Source organism: Dermacentor silvarum, chromosome 1 (assembly GCF_013339745.2).
Source record: "Dermacentor silvarum isolate Dsil-2018 chromosome 1, BIME_Dsil_1.4, whole genome shotgun sequence".
NCBI classification, from domain to species: Eukaryota; Metazoa; Arthropoda; class Arachnida; order Ixodida; family Ixodidae; genus Dermacentor; species Dermacentor silvarum.
The window spans coordinates 76,744,267-76,769,672 of NC_051154.1; the positions used below are offsets into that span (position 1 = coordinate 76,744,267).

At 40.8% G+C, this 25,406-nt stretch overlaps 1 protein-coding gene across 1 annotated transcript in view; it reads left to right on the forward strand.

Annotated features, from left to right (window-relative positions):
- Positions 1 to 25,406, forward strand: part of LOC119466610 (1-phosphatidylinositol 4,5-bisphosphate phosphodiesterase gamma-1-like) — a 76,795-nt gene that overhangs the window by 34,018 nt on the left and 17,371 nt on the right. Inside the window, 16 exon segments of the mRNA XM_037727132.2 lie at positions 3,266 to 3,382; positions 4,562 to 4,731; positions 5,040 to 5,240; positions 6,146 to 6,268; positions 9,123 to 9,300; positions 9,932 to 9,997; positions 9,999 to 10,208; positions 10,442 to 10,508; positions 15,419 to 15,576; positions 16,301 to 16,397; positions 16,494 to 16,581; positions 18,196 to 18,320; positions 19,089 to 19,134; positions 20,785 to 20,887; positions 22,915 to 23,029; positions 23,950 to 24,108. Coding sequence (XP_037583060.2) covers positions 3,266 to 3,382; positions 4,562 to 4,731; positions 5,040 to 5,240; positions 6,146 to 6,268; positions 9,123 to 9,300; positions 9,932 to 9,997; positions 9,999 to 10,208; positions 10,442 to 10,508; positions 15,419 to 15,576; positions 16,301 to 16,397; positions 16,494 to 16,581; positions 18,196 to 18,320; positions 19,089 to 19,134; positions 20,785 to 20,887; positions 22,915 to 23,029; positions 23,950 to 24,108 — 2,023 coding nt within the window.

The window sequence follows — 25,406 nt, forward strand, 5'->3', positions numbered from 1 at the left end:
GAAGCAGTCAAGCCAAAATACATTTATTGCTGATAATAATGAATATATACACATAAAAAAAGCAGTAAGTGCTAACAAAGTGCTTTAAGCTGATGAGACCTGTAGCGAGTTTGTGTGCATATTTGCATGCTTCATAGTCAGAACTGGTTTTGGCACGTAAAACCCCAGAAAGAAGAACGAAAGACTAATTTACGGTATAGCTAATTCGTAAGCGAGGAATGTACCAAGTGGCATTGTTACAAGTGCATGTGGCAGCACTAACTTTCAGTGATACAGTAGAGCAGATATAATTAGGGATTGTATTTTTCAGCATCTATTCTTTAAAACTTCGGCAGCCATTTATCTGCATTTATTTTTCGCATAAAATTCTGCACTTATCGGCACCTATGTTTTTACATTACAGCCTTTCCTGCATTTTCGACCCTTTGAAAAACTGCTCACACTTATTAAAGTGAAAGCCTTATATGTTTCGCCGTTCAGTCAACCTTCAACGTCTTTGAGCGAAAACCGTGTCGTCGAAGCGAAATCGTACATGACGATGACTCGGTGTAGTAATTTACTTACTGCACCGACCAGGCATCGTGTCTTCCTTATATGCAAATGCTCATGCAACAATTGTGATGATGTGCAGGTCACCGTCATCGCCGTTTTCTATGAATAAGCAAGCAACGCTCGCGCAAAAATTCTGATAGTGCGTGGGTCAAGCAAGCAACGCTCACGCAACAATATTGATGGTGCGCAGGTCACCATCGTCATTGTGTTAACATAGAGTTCATTCAGGCACTCGAACCCATGATCTTCGGTGGGATTCAAACCCTCGAGCTTATGTGGGAGTCGACCCCACGACCTTTGGTGTTAATTAGTGTGAGGTTAACCCTTTAACCGCCAATTTAACTTCCGAAAAACATACCAAAATCGCCATTTTTTTTTAAGTAGTCATAATTTTTTCCATGCAATTCTGATTCTGAAAATATATGTTACATCATTGATTTCTGTTTAGAATTAGCACACCGAGCAGCAAAGTACGCTACCGTATAATGGTTCATCTCCGTGACGATTAGGTCAATGATGCCCCAGTCAAAAAATACATGAAACCAGCCGAGAATGTCATTCTCGCCAGTGGGCTGACGTAAGATTCCTGGCACTGAAGAGAAGGGAAACCACGGAGGTGCAGGTGGCGGGTTATCGGTGTTCACGCGCTGCCACACACGTGCACTGCTCAGTGCATCACTGTCATCGTCGTCGTTATCGCCGTTGCTCTCGTTGTCATCTGAAGCAATATCCAGGGTAAAGACAATGTCCGAGTCGCTGTCTGACACAAATTCCATGTCGTCACTAACGCTGCTTTCTGTACTGCTCCAAGAAGCACCTCTTTTTCTTGGAGCATCGCCACCACTGGCATTCTTCTTGCGAAGCGCCCTTATGAAATAACTGTAGCCAGGCTTAAAACACGCGCGAAAGGCACAAAATGTGGTTTTTCATAGACAACTACCACCATATATTGGAAATTGCAAGCAATGCAATTGACAACCGTGATACGTCATCGGTGGCGGAAGAAGCGGAAAATCGGGCCGGACGAGTGTGACTCGTCGTTGGCGATATTGGTACAAGCTCGTGTGACGAATACAGCTCGGGGTTGGCGGCTAAAGGGTTAATTAAGGCACAGTTAGTTAAGGTATCATCAGTTAAGGCCTCGGACCCGCGACCTTTGGTCGGAAAAAGCAAATAATAAGTAACAACGCATTCAAATGAGAACGTCAAGTAATTTAATGAATGTCTCTTGAGCGCGCAGGCCTTCACCTTCACCCTCTTTGGCGTATGCTAAAGTGACTGTCAATTTTTATTTTAGGAAGAAAACAATCAAACAAGAAAGCTTTTTGTCATGAAGGCTGTGAGGCAAAGTAATTTAGAAAATTAAGCCTAGAAGGGGCATGCAGGTCTGTACATGTCGTGTATCGGCGTACGCGCTTGAGCTTGGCATGTGGCATGTCTATTTCAAGAACTCCTTCCCTAGCACTAACGCACCAAAAAAGATGGGGTCCCCACAAATTCTGGTAATCCTACTCTATCCACATGGATAGATTGCTCATGTCTTGAAATTGGCTTTCTGGTTGTGTCCTCGCCGTTTTTGTGCACAAGTTGGTTTGCAATTATGACAGCTCCTGCTTGGAAGACATCACTTTTTACCCCATTACCACACTCCCTTCGCTCTTCCACAGCTGGACGCGTAAGCTTCACTTCACTTCACTTCACTTTATTACCTTAAAGACCCCATTGGAGGGGTATTACATAAGGGGTGGTTAAAAAAATATATAAACATTAGATACAGGCGTTCATTTTGAGATATGTGCTGACGAGGATATGCAGGAAGAGTGGGGAGGAATGGACTCGTACGCACGCAAAGCTTTCTTATCCAATCTCCATTGTCGTGACTAGGTTGGCAAGGCCCCCAGTATTTAGGCGAGGTTTGGGCAGGGTTCAAGCGAGTCCAAAGAAAACCTGCTAGTCCAGACACCCCACTCTAACCCCCACACACAGCCAAGCATGAATAAGGGGGCTTAAGCACGAGCATATACCCTATTTGGGAGGGTCTGGTCACGTTGTGTGGAGCCAATGTGATGAGCCACGATAAATTCCTAAATTCAGCACTTATCGGTTTAAACCGAATTCCTAAAATTGGAACCGGCAGGTAGTTTTCGGAATTTATAGATAAAAACAGAAAACTCCACCCCTTAGATATAATCTTTCATTGCACTGCGGGCATAATAAAACAGTTTTAAGGTGCAGTACTCGTACATATTGTTTACTAAATGATGCTGTGTGCAGGATAATAATTTTCATTTGGTGATAGGTATGCGAAGTCAGCAATATGGCAAATAGTCTTTTTTGTATCATAGAAATGTTCTTTACTTATGTATGGGTAAGGGTTACCCAAACTAGACTGCAATAATTCATATGGGGTACAAGCAATGAGTTATATATTTGAAGCTTAACATGTGTCAGTAGGAAATGATCTACAGTGCGACAGTACTCCAGAGGCAACCGACATCAATTAAAGTGCAGGAAATGCAATTCACATTTATGCATTGAGGAATTTTAGTTATTCCTTTTGTGAAGAGTACCAGTTTTATCTTACCGCATTAATCTTCATCTGCATTGGAGCTGTTCCTACAGCTTGAACTTGTGTGCGTGCAGCAGATCTTGTTCTTTCTTTATTGCTTTTTGTATGTAAATGCAATTTCTTGCTTTGGCTTTGGCGTTTCAGGAGTGGCGGGCACATTTCTTTATGTTGACACAAAACCGAATGTACTATGCTGAAGAACAGCAAATGCAAGATGATGAGGAGGAAGGAGATGGTACAGAGCTGCAACAGCAGCGAGAGGTAGGTTTTGAAGCACACATAGATTGGACTGCCCTGTGAAATGTGGTACAGAGTGCTCTCGACATCTCATATTGCAGAACAGGGAAGACGATGATGAGCAGCTTATTTCTTTTAAATGAGCCCTGCAGTACTTTTTAACATTTTAAATAAACTTGCTTAGCTGCCAGAGAATACTGTCACAATCTCTGAACATAATATTGTTCCTGTAATCATGTTAAAAAGTTCACAGGTCTTTTTGATCTGCTCTTGGTCATCACGTGGCAATATGTGCCTGTTAAGTTCCTGTTTAATGTAATATTTTCTGCTCCTCTGATCACTCCTTTGGTAGTAGTTGATACTTCATTTGTTTCGTTTCTATTGTCAGTGTTTGATGGCAGGCGGCTCTTGCATTTGCAAGGGCTCTTCGGACATTGTTAGAATTCGGTAAGTATGGGAGGCTGTAATCGAAATATAATCTTTGAAAATCAGCAATGCTTGTGGGTACAAGGAATTTAAGGCACTTTCATCTATTAATGTTGTTTGATAAGTCTTTTAGTTCTGCTTTGTGTATGTTGTAGAATAGATCAGTATGTCTCATTAACTTAGCATCTCTGGTTTCTAGCATTTAACTGGAGATGTCTTCAACTACGTGATGAACTAAGAAAGATGAAAATATTCAGTAGTTGTAACTGATTTAATTGTTAAGACTCTTTCACTCCTATCTCAAACATGGGCAAGGTGCACTTTGAAGCACGTTTATGCTGACTACTGTAGGCCACTGGTTCATGCCAGCTTTCTCCTGGGCATGCACTGTGAAATGGGAAGGATGCTACTGCCTGCACCTCTCACTTTTCCTTGTTGAAAATTTCATCTGGTTCAACAGGTTTTAAGATTGCAGAAGAAAGGAGTGTCTTGTCAATACATGTGGCTTATTGTCTACTGCAGCTGTTGTCTTTGCAGCATATTGAGGAGCACTAACAGTAGTGGCACTCTCATAGATAGGGTGGCACATGCTCAGGAGCAAGCTGTCCTGAACAAAAAGGCTGTGGTAAACAACTTTAACACACATTGCAATGCACTGCCCCCCTGCTCTAGATGGGTGATGGTGGCTGTACCAGCAGTCATAAAAAGTTGCACACATAATTTACAATTGCATGCTGCTTCATGGTTTCACATGACACCTTTTCTATTTTGGGTTAGGGGGTGCCCAATGAGGAGCTGCACTTTGGGGAGAAGTGGTTCCATGGTAAGCTGGCAGGTGGCCGGCTCAAAGCCCAAGAGTTGTTGCAGCAGCATGCTCACCTGGGGGATGGGACCTTCCTGGTGCGGGAGAGTGACACCTTTGTCGGCGACTACTCACTCTCTTTCTGGTCAGTCACACTGCCACTTCCTCATGACAAAGACCAAGTGTGTCTGGGTGCCTTAACAGCAGCATATAAACACTGCGGACTTCACATATTTTTGCTTTTGTGAGAAACTCTAACTACATTGTTAACATTCATTTTGTGTCATGCATCGTAAGTAGTTAAATATCCCAAATTGGTTTATAAACTGTATAGTGGAAAGTAATTCCTCAACTTTTCTGCACTCACTTTTAGTCAACAGATGCATGTGTTAGTAACTGCTAAAGTCAGCTTCTGTACAGTGCAGTATCTAATTTACTGTTAATTTTTTGCAGGCGTCAGGGCAAGGTGAATCACTGCAGAATAAAGTCCAAACAAGAACGAGGCCAAACCAAGTACTACTTGATTGACACAGTGGCATTTGACACCCTGTACAGCCTCATCAGCCACTACCAAACACACCCACTGCGTAGCCAGGAGTTCTACATGTACCTAAATGAGCCTGTGCCCCAGCCCAACAAGCATGAGGGAAAAGAGTGTGTTGCCTCGCCTATTTCTTCTTTCCATTATGATGATCTATGCTATTTCTTTAGCCGAGGGCATATGCTTAAAGAAATAGAGTTTAAGCAAAGGTTTTTAACTTATGCAGTGCATAGCAGCAAAGTACAGTGTGCGTCACCCTTGTGTAGAGCACGGGAACGGTGGCTGCGGGGGCACTCCGGAGGCAGCCAGAGACGTCTAACGGTGGTAGCTGCTGGGCTCAAGATGTGTCTGTGTACACGCGGCCGACACATCTTATCTCAGGCTCAACAATTATCGTTAGACGTGGCTGGCTGGCTCCGGAGCGCCCTGGTGGCCCTCATTCACGCACTCTACACAAGGGTGACGCACACTGTACACTTCGTGGTATCTGTGCATGGTGTACCCGCTAGCTGGCACTGACTTTTCACGGTTTTGTAATCAAGTGTTATTGGCACATTTCTGTATTCAAGAGCACATGCATAAATCCTATTGAATTCAGTGAATTCCAGTGAATTCAGAGTCTGCAGTTAGTGCTTCACTTGTCACCTACATTTACTTGAACAAACAAAAAAAGAAAAGCTGTAATATATATTTTGCTGCATTGCTTTTTTTTTTCATGAGAGAGAAATACCTTGACATGCTTTTATAGGTTGTACTGTATAGGAACAATAAATTGCTGTGTAACTTAGGCATGAATTTCAAGTAAACTTGTCATGAAATTCCACTGTGTGCATTGCAGCAATGAATTCACACCTGCTTGATTATGCACTGCTGGAAAGGGGGGCCATAGGAAAGAGGGTCGTTTTGATGTCCTTCCATTTTTTTTTTTTTTCATTACAGGTTATCATTTACCAGTTAAAACCGAGTGTCTGCTGCTTTCCGTGCACTTTTCTTTAACTTGTGGCTTTTCTACTTGCAGGTGGTACCATGCAAACATGACACGTACTCAGGCGGAAGAACTGTTGAAACGAGTGAAGTATGATGGTACATTTCTCGTGCGGCCAAGTGAAAAAGAAGACAACTGCTTTGCTATATCCTTTAGGTGCGGTTTAAATCTTCCTGCTAAATGATGTGAAGTTTGGGATTCACTGTTGCACAGGATCACGTTAATTTTATATTCTTCTCTTTTTTAAGCATTTTAGATAATCTTCAGTTGATAATGTCAGATAGCGGTAATTTATTTTATCAAAGGTGATAGCAGAAAATGACAAAAAAAAAAAAGGGAGTTTCGGTTTAATATACTGTTCCTGATAAAATTAGTCATAGCCATCTTGACAGATTTATGCTGGAGCAGAAAGCTTTCTAATTAGCTGGAACAGCTACTGGTACTTTACTTTGCTGTATGCTGCAATAGTATGATATTAAAATTTGATAGCATTTATTGTGTTTAAATTTCAGCTACCTCATACTCAGTTTTTGCCAGTAATCTTTGTGTCTCACTGTTAATTAAGCAAAAACCAAAAAAAATATTTACACAAATATGATTTCGGTTGGAGACATGTTGACTGCTGACTGGTTGTTGGTAGCCTCAGTGAGCACATTATCAGAGGCAGTAGTAAGCCTGATTAAAAAGCCTGATTGAAATATAATTTGCGCTGTTCATATGCACTTCTGTTATGTGGTGATAGTGCTTGTCATACTAGAAGATGAAAAATTTGCTGTCACAACTCACTGAAATGTGAACAACAGAACATGTGGCCTTTTGTTCATTACACTGCAACCCACTGATAAGCAATGGGCGTTACTAGATTTGTGACTAACACTCACATTACCTACACCGTAACTCTATGAATTGGCATCTTTTATTGTGTTGCCACTGTGCTGTTTCCTAGTCACACAGTTCATGCCACTGCTATCTCAGCTGATGTGTCCATCTATTGTGTGCACACACAGCACTTCTTGGCGCAATTACTTTTGTGGTTCTGTCAGTTCTGTTGTGTGCGAGCACTCCTGCAGAATTTTTTTCTCTTGTAATTTGTAATTTTACTGCCACATCAGCATTGATAGCCTACGAGTTTGTCAGTGTTTTTGTGAAGCCTTAGTTGGAGGACACACGTACTCATTACTGAAGCCAAATTCTGAAGGTATTTAAGTTCATATCTTTTGCAGCATGTCTTAGAAGTTCATGAAAGGAAATCAAATTTTTCTTGACAAAGGTCATGTGCCTGTTGTGGCAGTCGGCCTGCTTAGAACATTGTTATATTACTATGAATTCAACAGTGTTGAATGTATCATTAAGGTGACATGTTTTTTTAGTGGATGCTATTATGTTAGCAGGGTCAGAAATAAGAAAGAGAGGTTCAGGTTCAAAGTGCGCACATTAGAACTGCAATCCTGACAGCACTGATTGGTGCTACTTATGGTGTCAAACACATGCATCGACCGATATACAGACTTGCTGGCTAGTTGATGCAACATGACTATTACAAAGATGTTGCATGACATGGGCAGGACACTGATGAAACTGCAGTGATGAACATATTGTGATAATTTCCGTGTGAAAATTTGCTGCAAGTCCACCACCATTGCATTACCGAAAAGGGACAGTCATGCATGACTATAGTCGGGTACAACTTAAGAAAACAGGAGAGGCCCCACCCTGATGCCCGTAGCGTGGCAGCCGATTGCCTCCACGACTAAAGAAATAGTACCGCTGACGCGACTCGGCGCAGCTTGAAGCGCGGGCTGCCATGTTTTCCGTCGGCGGGGTCACCGGCCGTCCGGCTCACGACGTCAGTCTAGAGTGCGCGCCCATTGGTGGATGCTCGTGCACAGCCGCCTTTGAGGGGCAAATTCCGCTGCGTTCTAAAGTTGTACACGACTACACAAGAACCATGCCATCTTGCTCTAGGATCACAAGAAGAAAGCAAGGCTAAAACCGCCATTATTAATACACTAGCAAGTGATAGAACATGCCATACTGCACATGAAGCACAGCTGCAAAAGGACAGAAATAGCAATGGGGATACAGAACTAAATATAAGCATCTGCATAAGTGAAGGTAAAAGGCTGCCACTAAGCAGAAATCAATCTATCATGTCTCTCTTATTGTTGTTGTATTGCCACCCTCCGTCTGCTTCAGAATTTTTTCTACAGCTTGCCTCATGATGCCCTTGCATTTACATCTAATTGTACATTTTACAGCACTGTGCACTTCCGAATGCACTGGCCATCTGTTTATTGTACTCCCATGTTCCCATAGTGCTACGTTGTCAGCTTCATTCTTTTCTGAGCAGCATTTGACTAGAATGGCCTTTCACATCATGTTGCATCTATCAATTGTCTGCCAACATTTTTTTTTTTTCGTGAGATAATAATTTAACTCATATTACAATAAAGAGTAATGGATCAGTTTTGGAAATGTATCCATGTCAATTGTGTAATACCTTCAGCACAGGGCTTTTTTAAGGGAATAAACTGGACTGAACTGTTGAGAAATGACAGTTCCTGGCCTGGAAAATGGCACTGCATCAGGGGTGAACTTATTTTAATTTCCCTCTTGTGTATAATAACCTTCCTTCCCTTTGTCGGTTTGCTTTTATCATCAATAGAACTTGCTCTTGGCCTAGTTGGTCCTTGCTGAACAAAAAACTCGTACACAAAAGGCAGAGGTATCGTCGCGTGTGTGTTTCCTTTGCCTTTTGTGTGTGTGCTTTTTGCAGCAATTATGTCACTACTTTATCTTCGTTGAACCAATTTTAATGCTTATTGGGTTGACAGCTAGAAGCCATTCAATGTATTGATTGGCAAGTGCATTTTACATGTATAAGTAGTACATGTATGTGTTTTCTGATATGTCCAACCCCCTCACTTCTTTCTTGTAAGAGCCATGCAGGGAACAAATTTCAAAGGTTGATCTAATTGTTTTCACAACCATTGGTTTGTTCTTTTTTCAGGGCAGAGAATAAGTTGAAGCATTGTCGTATCAAGCAAGAAGGCCGCCTTTTTGTCATCGGTACAGCCCAGTTTGAAAGCCTTGTTGAGCTTGTGAATTACTATGAAAAACACCCGCTGTATCGTAAGGTCAAGCTCAAGTACCCTGTGAATGAAGATATTATTCGGAGAATTGGAACGGTATGGCTCAGCTCTCTTCTGCTAAAAGACATTGTGGTTTAATCACATTGCCTGGAAGCTGCAGCAGTCCATGTTCAGCTTGATAACACTATTGAACACTGCTGTCATCACAGTGGTCACCCTCAGCAGCAAAGTATATGTTTCTTAACTTGGGATTCGCTTGATTGGTTGCACCTTATCGCACTTAAAGGCCAACTGCAACAAAGTTTTAGACCACGTAAAAAGCATAGTTTCAGATAATGTAAATATAGAGCACCCTCTGTGCAAGATGTTAGGTTTGAAATACAAGTAGATGCATCACGAAACGCTTGCAAAAATAGTTATAACTAAAGCTTGGTGTCCTTGTTTATTGCACGTGTCTAGTCTTTGACACTGCTGCTGTCTGTGCAGTAAATGCTCATGCTTGCTTGTCCACTAATTACCTGCCTGTTGCCCAGCCTTATAATAATTAAACAGTGCTGTCAACACTTGTGGATTACCTTTTTTGCAGCTGTCTGTATGTATATTTTTGCAGGTTGACTGACTATACTTTATGCGCCTTTGTTTATAATTATTAATAATTCTTCAATTTTTTTTTCTTCCTGTGTGAAAAGACTTTAAAATGGTGACATGCAGTTTTGTCTTGCTCCAGGACACTGATGATAGTCCACTACATGTTGGAGGCCCCGCAGGGACCTACATGGATCCAGACAGCTTTTCAGGAGCCTTTCGTGCGACTAGTGAAGGCCCTCTATGACTACAGGGCACAGCGGGAAGATGAACTTTCATTCTGCAAGCATGCCATCATCACCAATGTAGTGCGCCTGGAAGGAGGATGGTGGCGTGGTAATTATGGCGGAAAGCGGCAGCACTGGTTTCCTGCTAACTTTGTGGAGGTGCTCGAAACACAGGATGCATCTGACGATGGGGTGAGCTTGGGTGCCCTGATGCACTAAGTGTAAATTTTGTGTGATTAAAGTACGCACTACAAATGCAGCTGTCATAAATTCTTTACCATGCATGTTGACTGACAAATGTCCATACATTTGCAGTTATCGGACATTGGTGATTGAATAGGCTCATAAATGTATTCTGAATGTTTTGTTCATTTTATGCTTGTCTATAATGGCCTTTCTTTTTTTTTTTTTCATTTGCTTTCTAGTCTGGAGATGCAATGCCCTTAGGTACATTGCAGAAAGGCAGCATTGACATTGCTGGGTGTACAGTAGGTAAGTACCCTGCATTGGGGACTGCTGTGGTTGTGGGGTTGTGTTAGCACTTTTGTTCCTTTGAGATGTTGGCTGCCATTACTGCCATGTCTATTAAGCAGTTTTTCAAAGAAAAAGTTGGTATAAGTTGCAGCCATGTATAGATGTGCCTTTTTAATGTTCAACTGGCAGAGTGAAACATGACTGTGGACGTTTGTATCTCCATCATGAAATAGTACCATTGTTGGTGTCTTAGCGATGCCAATGTGCGAACTACAGGGCGTATTTTCGGTGGGTGATGTGCACATGGTCATGGAGAGCTGAGCATTAACCTTGCCGATGCTCATTGTGGTATTCTAAAACGCCTTTTTATGTGAAAAAAAATAATGCACACTACATGAGCACATGATAGAAACAATTAAGTTAAATTCATTGTGGCATTGTTCTCCTGCGCATTATGCAATAGGTGGACCATTTCAGGCGGCAGTGTATAATTTTTTTTTTTTTTTTTTTTTTTTTTTTGTAGAGGTGCTGCAGCTCAGTTCTAATTTTTGTCTGTGTGCACAACAGGAGACATCTTAAATGTTGCTATAGAGGCATGTTGCTGGGTACATGTTGCAGCATGCCGAAGTGCACACTGGACAATCTGTGCATTGTATAAACATTGGTGTAGGTGGTGATTGAAAGTACACTTTAAGCCATATGATCCACCTTCGTGAGCTCTCATTGCTTTCATGAAGTGTTTTAGGAGCTAGTGACAAAAAGACATTGGTCAAACAGCCTGAAATTTAGGGGAAAACAACTGAGTTATTCAATAGAAAATACAATAAGTTTAAGCAGTTTATAGAAAGGAAAAAAAGAATAACATACTGGCATGTGAAGAATGCTGTGAAATGCAATTGGCGGATGCCTATGCTGGAGCCACAGTAACTCGAAAACTCCTTAAAAGGACACTAAAGGCCAATATTAGGTCAAGCGAAAGTGCCAGATTACTGCTTGAGAACATCTAAGGCATCAATATTATTGCAAACAGAGTTTTAGTAATCAACAAATTGAGGTAAATGTAGGGCGCGATTAAAGACTCCCCCGGGACATTCAAGTACCAGCCCAATGACGAAGGCACTCCTCATTATACTTCTGTCACTATAGTATTCAACCACTCGTAATCAAAATATATTTGTGTTGCTCTATAATATAAAAGAAAATGCTACTTGTCAAGTTCTATTTGATTTTTAGAAAAAAGAACTCTTTAACATTACACTTGACAACAAAGTTGGCAGTCGAAAGGTTTGATTTTCTCCACTCTGTGCCGCCCGCGCTTTCGTGTTTCATTCGTTTCATTATCGCTTAGTGCTGCGCTGGTTTTGCTGGCTTGCAAAACTCGCACAAACTGCAAGTAGCAGAGAATGCCACGTCCATGTGAAGTCGTGGGATTCCCTAATTGTCCACGGCCACTTGACCAAGAGCAGCTGCAGGGTGAACCCAATGCCCAGTGTCTTGGCTCGGTTTCTCCAAGACCACACATTTGCGTTTTGCGCAGAAAACTGTAGCACCGTCTGTTGGGCACCGTTTTACTCAGCAACGACATTAAAGGGCGATGATGATGTATCCAACGTCACCACTCCCTGCTCGAGGGTGGCCGATTTGAACTGCGCTAAAGGTTTTGAACTGCGAATTCAATGCAAAAGTGGGAAAAAGGCAGGCTGGTGAGCAAACAATTGGAAACTACGGCATCGATCGATTCTAGGAACACATGATATGTTGGTAAAAATCACGGAAAGGGATAGACTCCGAATAATCAATATCTTCTTCAGGAAGTGCCGCAACAGGAAGTGGACCTGGAAAAGCCCTAATGGAGAAACAAGGGTGGTTGCTTGGGCTAGTTGGTAATTCATGGTAAAAACAACGTACAGCGCGAAGGACGAGGACTGACAGAGATGACAAACACTGCGCTGACTTCCAACAATATTTTATTGCCGTTGCCACATCATGTGTATATATACAAGAGGGGGCATGCGCGGGAAATGAAAGGTGGCCTTAATTTCAGCCATAGCTTAACAGCTTCTTAAGCGCACCAAACGCGATGAAGCAGTTCAGTCACGGAGCCAGCCGGTGGAAAGGCGCCGGATCGTACTGCTCCCGTATGTTCACGATGTCTCCCATAGGCTAAAAAAGATTGGGCAGCGTGCGGGAATCACTGTAGTTTTCTCAGCCCCGGAAAAGCTGGCAAGGCTTTGTAAACATGTCAATGCGCCTAAATCACATCAGAGTTGATGCTCTGTCGCGCACAGAAAACCTTTTGTTACATGCGCAACAAACGTGGTTTATCAGATTCCCCTGTCTTGTGGCAGTAAATATATTGGACAGACCGGCAGGTGCTTAAATGATCGCCTAAGAGAGCACTATACAATAACGTTCATAACACTGTACAAGGCCACTTGAGCATCCATTGCCGGGATTGCGGCTGCGTCGGCTGTGAGCCCCTCTTTGATGATACGGAAGATTTAGCGAGACACAGATCACAGCTCACGCGAGAGATAATAGAAGCCGATTTCATCAGGAAACTGGGTAGCGTGTGTTTCAGTGCGCCCTTTATCGCGCTGACACCTAGTGCAATCTTTTATCTAAACAGATAGTGTTAGTAATGTGTTTTTCCACATGACCATATACTAAGTACCAATGACTTGCTGTGGGAGAAACAAGGACTGAAATAGATTTCATACTCTCTGCCGATCCCAGCATAGTGCAGGATGTAGAAGTGTTAGGTAGAGTAAGGTACAATGATCATAGGTTAGTGAGGTCTAGGATTTCTCTCAATTTGAAGAGTAAAATTAGTCAAGAAGAAACAGGCCAACCTAGACGCAGTAAGGGCAAAAGTATACCAATTCACGTTGGTGCTCGCAAACAAATATGCAGCTTTGGAACAGAAAGATGAAGATAACATAGAGGCAATGAATGAAACCGTAACTAGGTTTATCTCAAAAGCAGCAATTGAAGTAGCAAAAACATGAAAGTGTCGAACTCGAGAGGTCAAATAGAATTCACTGAACTGTCGAAACTGATAAACAAGAAGAAAGTAAGGGATATCCGAAATTATAACATAGAAAAGATTGTGGAAGCTGTAAAATATGGGCGCAGCGTGAAATCAGTGAGAAGAAAACTAGGCATAGGACAAGGAAAAATGTATGCACTGAAAGATAAGCAGGGTAATATCATCAGCAATTTCGATGACATAGTAAAAGCAGCGGAATAATTCTATACTGACCTGTATACAGTACCCAGAGCAGCCAAGCTACTTTCATTCGAAGTAGTGATGAACAGGATACAGAGGCCCCTTGTATAACTAGCGATGAAGTTAGAAGGGCCTTGAAAGACATGACCAGGGGAAAAGCTGCTGGAGAAGATGGAATAACAGTTGATTTAATCAAGGATGGAGGAGATATACTTGAAAAGCTTGCGGCTCTTTATACGCAATGCCTAACGACTTCAAGGGCGCGATCTTGTACGTGTTCCAAAATGGAACGGAGGCGGTTCGTTCCATCGAGCCGCACACGATTGGTCAATTTGATCGTCACGGTTCAAATTGACCAATCGTGTGCGGCTCGATGGAACGGGCCACCTCCGTTCCATTTTGGAACGCGTACAAGATCACGCCCCAAGTGTACCAGAAAGCTGGAAGAACGCCAACATTATACTCATCCATAAGAAGGGAGACATTGAAGAATTATAGACCCATTAGCTTGCTTTCAGTATTGTATAAAATATTCATGAAGATAATTTTCAATAGAATCAGGGCAACACTTGACTTCAGCCAACCAAGAGAACAGGCTGGCTTCAGGAAGGGATATTCAACGATGGATCATATCCATGTCATCAACCAGGTAATAGAGAAATCTGCGGAGTACAATCAACCTCTCTATATGGCTTTCATAGACTATGAAAAAGCATTTGATTCAGTTGAGATAGCAGCAGTCATAGAGGCATTATGTAACCGAGGGGTACAGGATGCATACGTGAATATATTGGCAAATATCTACAAGGATTGCACGGCAACCTTGGTTCTCCACAAGAAAAGTAGAAAGCTACCTATCAAGAAAGGGGTCAGGCAAGGAGACACAAGCTCTCCAATGCTATTCATTGCATGCTTTGAAGAAGTATTCAAGCTCTTAGACTAGGAAGGCTTAGGAGTGAGGATCAACGGCGAATATCTGAGCAACCTTCGTTTGCAGATGACATTGTCCTATTCAGCAACAGTGGAGCCGAATTACAACAAATGACTGAGGACCTTAACCGAGAAAGTGTAAGAGTGGGGTTGAAGATGAATATGCAGAAGACAAAGATAATGTTCAGTTGCCTGGCAAGGGAACAAGAATTGTTGCCCGCCTGTTGCCAACATGTTGCCCGCATAGGGCTCGCTCTTACTGCCAAAGCCTTTTCCTCTGATCTCGTTACATTTAGTGTCCCTAAATAATGCCAAAATTTCTAATTTTAGTGAAATTGCCAACAGAAAGTCATTTACAGTGAACTGAGAAACACAGTGACAAGGGAGGGGACATTTTTGTCTTCTAGTTTAATAATTTACCACAGCTCAACTTCAAAAATTCTACCTGCTGATACTACAGCATTTTTATATTATATCTGTAAGTATTCAATGGAAAACAATAAAGAAATAACTCTCGTACTTTATGTGAAACATAAGTGAACCATATTTTTGTAGTTGCAAATGGTACAATAATGTTTTCACCTTAATTTTCTTTGCAGTTTTAACAGTTATGAAGTGTGGCATGCCCTGCTGATTTTTCTGTCATTTTTGTTGACTGTGAAGGCAATTCGGCTTTGATGGTGGTGCACTGAATTCATGCACTGCAATATTATCTTGCCTTCAGATGGACAAACAGCTTCTCTTAACAGGTGTTTGTTTCACTTTTCAGATATTCTACAGAGTTGGCCAGGCAGGGGACGAGAATGGGTGTTCCGCATAGTGTCACCAACCCAACTGATGCCCATTGAGATAGCTGCCCCCTCCAGGGAAGAGATGCAAGATTGGGTGCTCAAAATTAGAGAGACTGCTCAGTCTGCCAATGACATGGTCAGCGCCACCAAGCATAAAATCCTCTGTTGCTTTCATGCACTAAGTACTGCATGACTTTAGTGTATAGTTTTGCATTGTTATTATTATTATTAAAATCATTCATGGAATTATTACATGCATGTATCTGCTAGCTTCTCTTTCACTGCGGGTTCCGCAGAATACTACCAGGGAACATAGACATTCCACGTTCCTGTGGAGATGCGAGTGTCTACACACTTGCATCTCCACAGAATGCAAAGTCTATATAACTGTCATTTTATCCATCTGGATGTCTCTCAAAACGTGGTGTCTTCTTTCTGTTCTGAGCTTTGCACTTTCTCTTGAGCTTTCTTTTTAGTTGCACTGCTCTCCTGTCTTCTCACAGTTTCTCTCTGCTTCTGTATGTGTGCAATGTATAATGCATGTAATTTTGCGTTATTGCTTGATTGTTGCTCTTATGTAGCTGTTTATCTTGATCTTTTTTTTCTTCTACATTCAATTTTTTTCCCTGTAACTTTTGGTGTAGTTGTTTTACCCTTTTATCTTCTTTTTCTTTTCTTTTGTTCCTGGGCACACAAAATAAAGATTGATCGATTATTTAGGTGAAGAAAATTGCAAAGTGTGCCTCTTTGGGGCTGGCTATTCCAAGGTAGGGATAGCCAGCCAAAGCACTTGGCCGAATGGTGTTATGTATTTAGAAAAATATATATATATGTTACTCATATTTATTCTTGTTGTGTAGATCCAGCAAAGAAGAGAAATGGAGCGAAGCTTGAGGCTTGCTAAGGAATTATCCAATCTCATAATCTATTGCAGATCTGTGCAGTTCTGTCCCGAAAGTAAGTAAGACAGGTGTGTCATTTACAATGCTGTGTTATTGTTGATAATTGTAGTAGTTTGGTTGATTAATCATTCCACTTTTTCTCCTCTATTAGGGATTGGAAACTTCACAGAAATGTCATCATTTCCAGAAACGAAAGTTGAGAAATGGATGAGTCCTCAGCACTGCTCTTTCTTCCTCAAATATCCTTTCTATTGAACAGTTGTGCTGTGCTGTGTGCTGTATTAAGTTACCCAATTTTTTTTTTTTATATGTTGGACATTTCTGTAATCTGAAACTTGGAGTAGTAGACCACATGCTCAACTTCTTAAAAGAAATTTTAAATGCACTTTGTTAAATCAAGGAAATCAACGCTTCAAATGTTGACCTCTTCTAGATCAGCCCTAATCTATTCAAATGTGATCTGCACATTTTGTTACTAAATCGTACCAGAGAGCATCGGTGTCACTGCCATTAGATTACGATATTGATGAGCACATATAACTTACAACCCTTTGTGTCATAACAAAGCTGGAAGTTATGTGAATTCCAGTTTTTCAAAGCTGTCTTAAATTTGTTCTCACTGCATAAACAAATGGAATACACTTGCTGAAGCTGTCATTTTGATTGTGATATGTTTTTTGCAACATTTAGAGACTGCACAAAGCAATCGGGAAAAATAATTGCGAGCAGAATAATCCTTGCAATGTCCTTTTTTTTTTTGTCTTTCTTGCTGTCAGCAGTGTTAATACTATGTTAATACTGTGATTTATTAAGTTTTTTTTGTTGTATCATGCACTGTTGTTCTTGTGCTGTTCACATGTTTTACATTGAAAAATCATGTTCTCCCTAACCTAATGCTCTATGCACGAATGTAGTTTCATCATTAATTAATAAATACAGTCGACTTCCGTTAATTCGACCCCGACGGGACCAACAAAACTGGTCGAATTATCTGGCGGGTTGAGTTAAACAAAAAACATAAAAAGAATTTGTCTTTGAAGTTAGCTTCACCACGATACAGCCATGTTATGCAGTGAAGCGCCACTGTTATGGTACATAGCACGTGTTCCATAACGCACTCACGCCGTCTCCAGTCACAGTACGAGCACCGAGATGCCTAATAAGTTTACTGGCTGGCCTTCAGAGCTTTATTTTAGGTAGACCCGCACTCTTTTGGTGGCCCTAAATGTCCCCTCGACTTTCGGAGTTTTTTATTGTGCTGCCTTCCTTTTCGCTAGCTTTCCCAAAAAACAGATGGTTTTTCTCTGCTTCTTGGTGAACGGCGTGTGCATGTGTGCATAATTACGGAACGCGTACTAGGCCCTATTAGCAGTTTCATATATGAGGAATGCATGGTGGGCGAAATGAGGGCTTAAATCACCACAGAAAGGTGAGAAACAGCTCTGAATGGCTGCCAATATGCCTATTTAGCATCTAGGTGCTCAGTACTGTGACCGGAGATTGCACGTGCACGCGAGTATAATTAAAGAATGCATACTATGTCCCGTGACCATGACCCCTTTCTATTCTTGGTATGCTTCACTGCATAAATTGGCTGTATAACGGCGAAGCTGACCATTCAAGTTCGAATTATTTGGCTAAGGCCAATTTGGAGATCGAAATAGCAGAGTGTTTGGGACCATAGAAATGTATGGGCACCTGCCGGGACCTTCGGTCAGGATCGAGTTAACCAAGAAAATTGAATTAACGGAAGTCTACTCTAAGTAAATAAATAAGCAAGGAAACTAAGGTGTAATCACTGATAGCTGATCAGCTTTGACGTACATAGCTAGTTGCCCTTAATGATGATCCACATACCACCGGCTGCAGTTTAGCCGTGTATATCCAAAGGGCAGCCGCATTGACTCCTCAAACTACGATCCCGTGCACTTGTGGAACTGTGGCTGCCAAATGGTGGCTCTCAATTACCAGACGCCAGGTGAGTTACATTTATAAAAGCCTCAGTATTCTGGGCCAATATAATGTAAGGATTCCTTTTGTTTAATTCTATTCCTTTCTTATCATCCACCGTTCACGGCCGGTCAATCCCAGTGATAACTTGGGCGGAGTGCCGCTCAGACCACTGACAGAGTGCAAAAAGGAATAGCATTGGAATAGAATCATTACATTATACCAGCCCTGCCCTGCATAGAATGGCTGTATTATGCACACTGCTGTAGTAAATTGCTCTCTGGGCCTACTTCTATCACCTGCGCCCTTCAGCTGTAATATTTTGTTGTCATCTGTTAACTTTCACATTACTATTATTTATTTATATATTTATTTATTTATTTGCTAGCAAAAGTGGACACTTTTTATCAGTGTGTAACAGGTACTTCACCATTTATATAAATTTTTGAATAGCTTAAGCATAAACAGTGAGAAGGCCCTTAGCAGTGGGGTTCTTGGAGATAATCATAGTAGACTGGTCTCCCCCCCCTCCCCCCCCCCCTTTTTTTTTATTAAGCACTTTCCAAGGTATCGCTGACTATTGCCTTCATTTGGCTTTTCTGTCAATCTCATTGGTTTTGCCATTTTTATGAACATTATATGAGTGACATGGTGTTAATATTTTTGTAGTGGCATGGCTCATTACAATTGTGTATCCTCTATAATCAGTGCTTTTGCTGAATTAAGAAATTTTTGCATTTACTTAGTCATCATGTGTAGGAAAGCAGTCATTCAAGTCTGGAATTCTGCCTTTCAGACCGACCAATGCAACTTAACCAAGGCCGGTTCTTGCAGAATGGGCGGTGAGTTACCCTCAATTATGCAATGATATTCTGAAATATTGTGCACCTTTTTTAATGCTTATTCAAGTCCATTGTATTTTTGTAAACCACAGAGGTTGCAAACTGTCAGATGTGCCAATTTCCCATTCATTTCATGCACTTAGAGCTATCTTTGTATTTAGGGTGCTTGTTCACACTCGGACAACGATGAAAAAGTTAAATGAACATCAAGCACACAGTGTGATATAGATATTTTTCTTGTTCTTATCTATTCATGAGTTTACATACTATGTAAACCAATTCACTCTAGTTCTTATCCTGAGTCACAAAGAAGTGCTGTACTGCTTGATGCAGTGAAGTCTGATGTTGTCCTCTGTCAAAGTATTGAGCAAAAAGACTAGCCTTTGAGTGATTATTATCAGCTAAGAGACTATCTTAAACATTCCAAGTGTGTACAGTGTGAACAGTCGAAGACGCAACAATGAACGAGACGAGGTAGAGTGCTGTCCTGTCTCATTCCTTACTGTGTCTTCGTCTGATCACTTCGTACATACTTGAAATGTTGCAGTAACTAGTCTAAAGAAACATGTTATCTTAAACAGTATTATTTGAAAGTTCAAGAAAGGGACTTCTCAGGAAAACCTGTTGCTGTGGCGTAGTGGCTATGGCGTTGCGCTGGTAAGCTCGAGGGCGCGGGATGAAATCCCAGCTACTGCGGACGCATTTCGATGGGGGTGAAATGCAAGAGCGCCCATGTGTCGTGCATTGGGTGCCCAGGTAGTAAAAATTAATCCAGAGTCCCCCACTACCGTGTGCCTCATAACCATATTGTGGTTTTGGCACATAAAACCCCAGAATTTAATTAACTTCTCAGGAAAATAGTTTTTGAATTTATATATCCATTACGTTTTGTACATCAAAAAAAAAAAAAAAAGGATTGAATAAGGAGGAAGTGGCAGCAACAAAGCACTGACCTGCTGAAAGTAATCCATTGCCAACACACATATTGTATGCCCTCTCAAGTTATACTTTTAAAGTAAAGTAGTTTTTGCACTTTAAAGGATGAGTAAATTTAAGCAGAAATTGATGGTGCTTTACAGGCTCTGTGTAAAGTTGGGCCTGCCCTTGTGGTTCAGTGGCTGTGATGCTCTGCTGCTACGGGCAAGGTTGTGGGTCCAATTCCTGGCCACTGTGGCCAAATTAAGATGGCTGGAGGATGCAAAAAATCTTGCACACCACACCATGGGTGCACTTCAAAGGGATCCAGGTGGCCAGAATAAGCCAGTGCTCTCCTCTACTTCACCTCTAATAGCCTCTGCATTGTTTTGTGATGTTAAGCCTCATGAATGATTCAATGTAACATTGAACAAGGACAGGAAAATAAAATAAAATTGTTCTGGAGCTTTAATGTTGAAAGTTGATGTTCATGTTTTGTGTTCAGTAATAAACATTCCCACTTAATAAAAACATTCTTGGAACTAACTGAAACCAGAGGAACTGTAACTGAAATTAAATGTAGCTGAAAGAACCATCACTGGGGATATTTTAGCCATCTATAAAAAGAAGAGTATCTTTGCAAAGAGAGAGAGAGAGGCCCGATCTTCTTCTCTTACAAGACCTGAAGAATCTAACCAGTGTTCGTTCATCCGTTCCTCCTTTTCTCCTTCAAAGGTGTGGATATGTACTTCGACCTGATTTCATGCATGATGATGGTTTTGACCCGTATGACAGGACTACACTGAAGTCTGTTCACCCAGTCACGCTGTCAATCAAGGTAACTTTGTTTCCTAGCGCCTATTTTGTGGACGTCATTCATTACATATCTGCAGGCACTGCGCATGTACTCCATGTCGAACCAGGAGCTTTCAGGTATTACAGTTTTTCTTTAGCAGTTAAGGAAACTATATTTGCTAAGCGAAAAACAAACCATGACTCTTTTGGAGCGATCAACTGTGAAATGTCATGAAACTATCACAGCAGCAGCTGCAGTGTCTGTAAGACACCCTAAAGTAACATTCACGTGACATTGAAATAACAGCACACTGAATTTGTGCTTTTAGAATGTCTGAAACGAGAACATTAAAAAAATTGAAAAAGCACTTAAGCATGAACAAAGCATGAAAGTAGCAAAGGGGAAAGAGCACTTACAGATGGCTTAATTTTACCGCAGGGAAGTTTAATCATGGTTAAAAGCTTTGTTCAAGTGACATTAAATTGCCACAGTTTGAGTTCATATGACAAAAGTAAGGAGTTCTGCATAGGTGTCATCCTTTGTTAATGCATGTTAGGCCTAAACTGGAAGTCCTGAAAGAAAATTGAGGGTAGGGCAGTAAGCACTCAAAAGGGAAAATGGTAGGTGTACCTTCAAATAATAGATTAAGAAGTGAACACAATTTGTTAATGGCCTAGCTGAAATTAAGGAAGGGATGGACTTGTAAAATAAAGTGAATTATGTGCATCATGTGTAAAACTGGTGGATTGTTTAAACCACAGAATGGACACCAGAAGGGTAATAGTCATATGGTAGAAAGTCTAATGATACGAAATTCATCTATAGTATATACATATTGTAAATCATGACATAATAACAGGAAAGGTGAAATTAATGTTAAAAAAATAACAGTAAATATTGTGTGCAAAGTCAACAACGACATTGCGTAACAGAACAAATGGAGTATTAAAGTCAGCATGAACAAAAGGATTTCAGGCAAACACCTGAAGTGACACAATGGTCAAAGCTGTAGCATGCTGAAGAGAACAAGGCTGAGTTGGGGAAGACAATACAAAACAGTCACTGAATTTCCTGCTGCAAGGTATGCAAATCATTTTCAACCAACAAAAGAGAAACCACCTATATGCATCACTGGTAATAGCAAGATATGGTATAAAACACACTAAGGAACTCACAACAAAAGAATAACACTCGGTTCATGATTGCAAGGCAAGCATATCGCTCCCAACGAATAATGCAAAGCGGCTTAAAGACGCACTACTAGTAATGCATAGTCAGGCTATTCCATTCTCTTATTGCCTAAAGAAAAGAAAGTATTTGAACTCATCTGTATGGAATAAGTAAAAAAAAGTAAGTGCGGGAGTGTTTTTTGCACATGAGCCTTGATTTTGACTTCATGATATAACAAGAAGTGTCTATCTTTAATTGCTTGTGTAGTGACTGGTACATGACTTTTAGGTGTGCTAACTTTGCCTGATTCTTGAGAATAAGTGTTTAAGCTTTCTTCAGTAATTCTGTAGGGGATTCTGTTAGCTGTATGGTGAGTGTTGTAATTGCAGAATATGCATAATTGGAGGACTTTTTTGTTCTTTGTTCTGCAGTGGATCAAGTAAGGCTGATGATCATGTGCTCTTTATTTAACTCTACCTGTCAGTCATGGATTTCAAATTTTACATAGAGTATATAACTTAGTGTTATATACTCTATATAACTTAACATAGAGTATATAACATCTAACTTATAGCTAGATGTAATGGCTAGGCAGAAATGGCATTATGTCATGTTGGTGCAAGTTGATAACGAATATGTGCTCAGTTCAAGATAAGAACAGTGACGGTAGGAGAAACAAAAATATGGTATATTTTAGTATTGTAAAAACAATATAATATGCTTACCATGTATAAAATATAACAGCATAGCATGTCTGTAGTTACAAAATACTTGCTAATAATTGGCAGTTATATATTTGATGCATTTAGTGCAGTACTAGTCAGTACACTCAGTTTAATGAAGCAATAAGTTTATGCATGCTCTAATTTTTTTTTTCTTCTGTGTTGAATGTGTCCCAGGTCATTGCAGCACGTCACCTCATGAAATCAGGCCGAGGCATTGTCAGTCCATTTGTGGAAGTGGAGATTGTTGGAGCAGATTATGACAGCTGTAAATACAAAACTGGAACAATGCGTAAGATATGGGATGCTTTATTATTTTTAGAGTGATATGAAACTACTACTCATAGAAGCTCACTAAGGGACAGTTTGAGAGATTGATAATTTGCCCTTGTATTGCCTGACTTTTACCAGAATTCTTTTTATCCTAAAGCCAAGTCCTCTCACATAATAGTTTGCATTTCATATGTTTCATTAAGAAGTTTTAAGAGCATATTTTGATGAACAGTGTGTGTAGAAACTATACTACAAGATAACGTTGCTATATGCCTTATATTCATTTTCTTTTACCTGTCGCAACATACTGCAGTGTCATCCTGTTCCTGCCTCAGCTGCACAGAAAATGCCGTCCATGTTAACCTTGACACTTGTTGCTGATTCTTGAAGTACCATGACACCTGTTCCCTCCCCACTCTCTGTCTCTCTTATTTTATTTTATTCTTATTTGAAGGATTTGCCACAGGGCATGATGAGGAAAAACAAAAAAACAAAAAAAAACACCTACACTATACTGTGTTTTGCAATAGTCTGACCCTCAGAAATGTTAAGGCGGTACTCATGACTGTGCATGAGGCTGCTTGCTACTGAGCAGATGATACACTGACATGAATGGACATATAGTACGAGGATGTGTTATGTCTTCATGTTGAATGCTTCTAATTGCTGTGGCTTCCTCTTCACTGCCACATTATTGTGAAAAATGTAGTATTTTGAAAACGGTGTTGCACTCATGAATGATGATTGACTGAAAGTCATTGAATTTGATTGATGGGCCTTCCGTTTTCTAAAATTGTGTGTTTAATTATTATGTTCAAACACTCTTGATGTCTTTAACTGTATAGTGGGGGTCCTAGGTTGCTTTGCTTCTCTGGCACTACTAAATCTATTCCTTCTCTCTTCCTTTTCTTAAACTTTTCTTTATTTTTTTTTTCTCAGCGGATAACGGTTTAAATCCTGTATGGAATGAGGTGTTCATGTTTGACATCTGCAATCCCAGCGTGGCACTTCTACGCTTTGTAGTGCAAGACGAGGACATGTTTGGGGACCCCAATTTTCTTGGTCAGGTCACTTACCCTCTATGCTGCCTAAGAACAGGTAAGTGTATGCACTAAAGTCCCATATTACAATTGAAGTATTTTGTGCTGTTTTATTGCTTGAGCTTTGTTGGTTATCGGCTAGTCAGTGTCGCATTGGCATACAATGGTCGCTTTATACCGCATAAACTTGCATAATTAGGTCTGTGTTCAGCTTTGTACCACAGCATACGTAGTTTCCAGCCAGAATTCTCAACATTTATTGAGCTCGAGGGTTGGACATAGGCAGCACATGCTGCAATAGCAAAATCCAAAAATTGTTTGTGCATGTTGTTTTACACTATGTGTTGCGCAGCTTGATTTCTTTTGGTGAGAAGTTTTTTTCTTAAATTTAGTTTAAAGGTTTTTTGAAGCAGGTTATCTACGCGTGTTTCACCACAAAACACACGGAGTGGATAGGCCAAATTGTCGTAATTATATTTGCTATATAATTTGCTTCTGGGCATTGTATGAACACATCCCATAAGTAACCATGCACTTTGTTAAACCTACAGCAGCAAATAGTTATGCAGACCACATGAGAACTGCAGTGTTAAATTCCTTCATTGCCATTGACTACACTGGCATTTAGCTTCTTAGTTTATTCCCACCTATATCCTGCAGCAGGCCCTGGCCTCCTGTTGCATTGAGCAGGGGGGGGGGGGGGGGGTATTCTGTAAGTGTCCACTTAGTGGACATGTCCATTTCGTCTGCTGCTGATTGGCTGGGGGCACCTGGCTTCTCCTGATGCACACCCCAGCCCAGCCAATCAGAACTTCAACAGCAGACGAAATGGACATGTCCACTAGGTAGACACTTAAAGAATACCTCCCCTAGGGTAAGAGTAATGGCGAAGTCGGTGTATGTGGAGGTATCAGTTTAAAATGTGAAGAGCAGAGCAAAGTAGCATTGTAAATATGTGAGCATGCAGTGAGCTGCAAGCCATTCAAATTTAGTGACACACATTTTGTCATGTTGCATAACAAAAAGAAAATGAGAATAGATATATCAAGTACAGTAAGCTGAGAGTAGTACAAACTCTGATAACTAAATAAAATATGAGTTAATTGAGACACATTTCATGATTTCAGTGTGCCTGCTGTATTTTCTATATACTTTAAAGCCACTTAATTAAAAAAAAAAAAGCCAGCAAAGAATTTTGGTTTACTCAAACTCCTTAGCTTCTCATACGCTGATGGATGAAGCAAAACACAGTTTATAAGAGAGCACTTTCATGAGGTACAAATAGTCTAAACATGCCCACATTTAATATTCAGGCTGTTGTGTATCTTTATAGATGCCACTATGAAGTGTCACTGT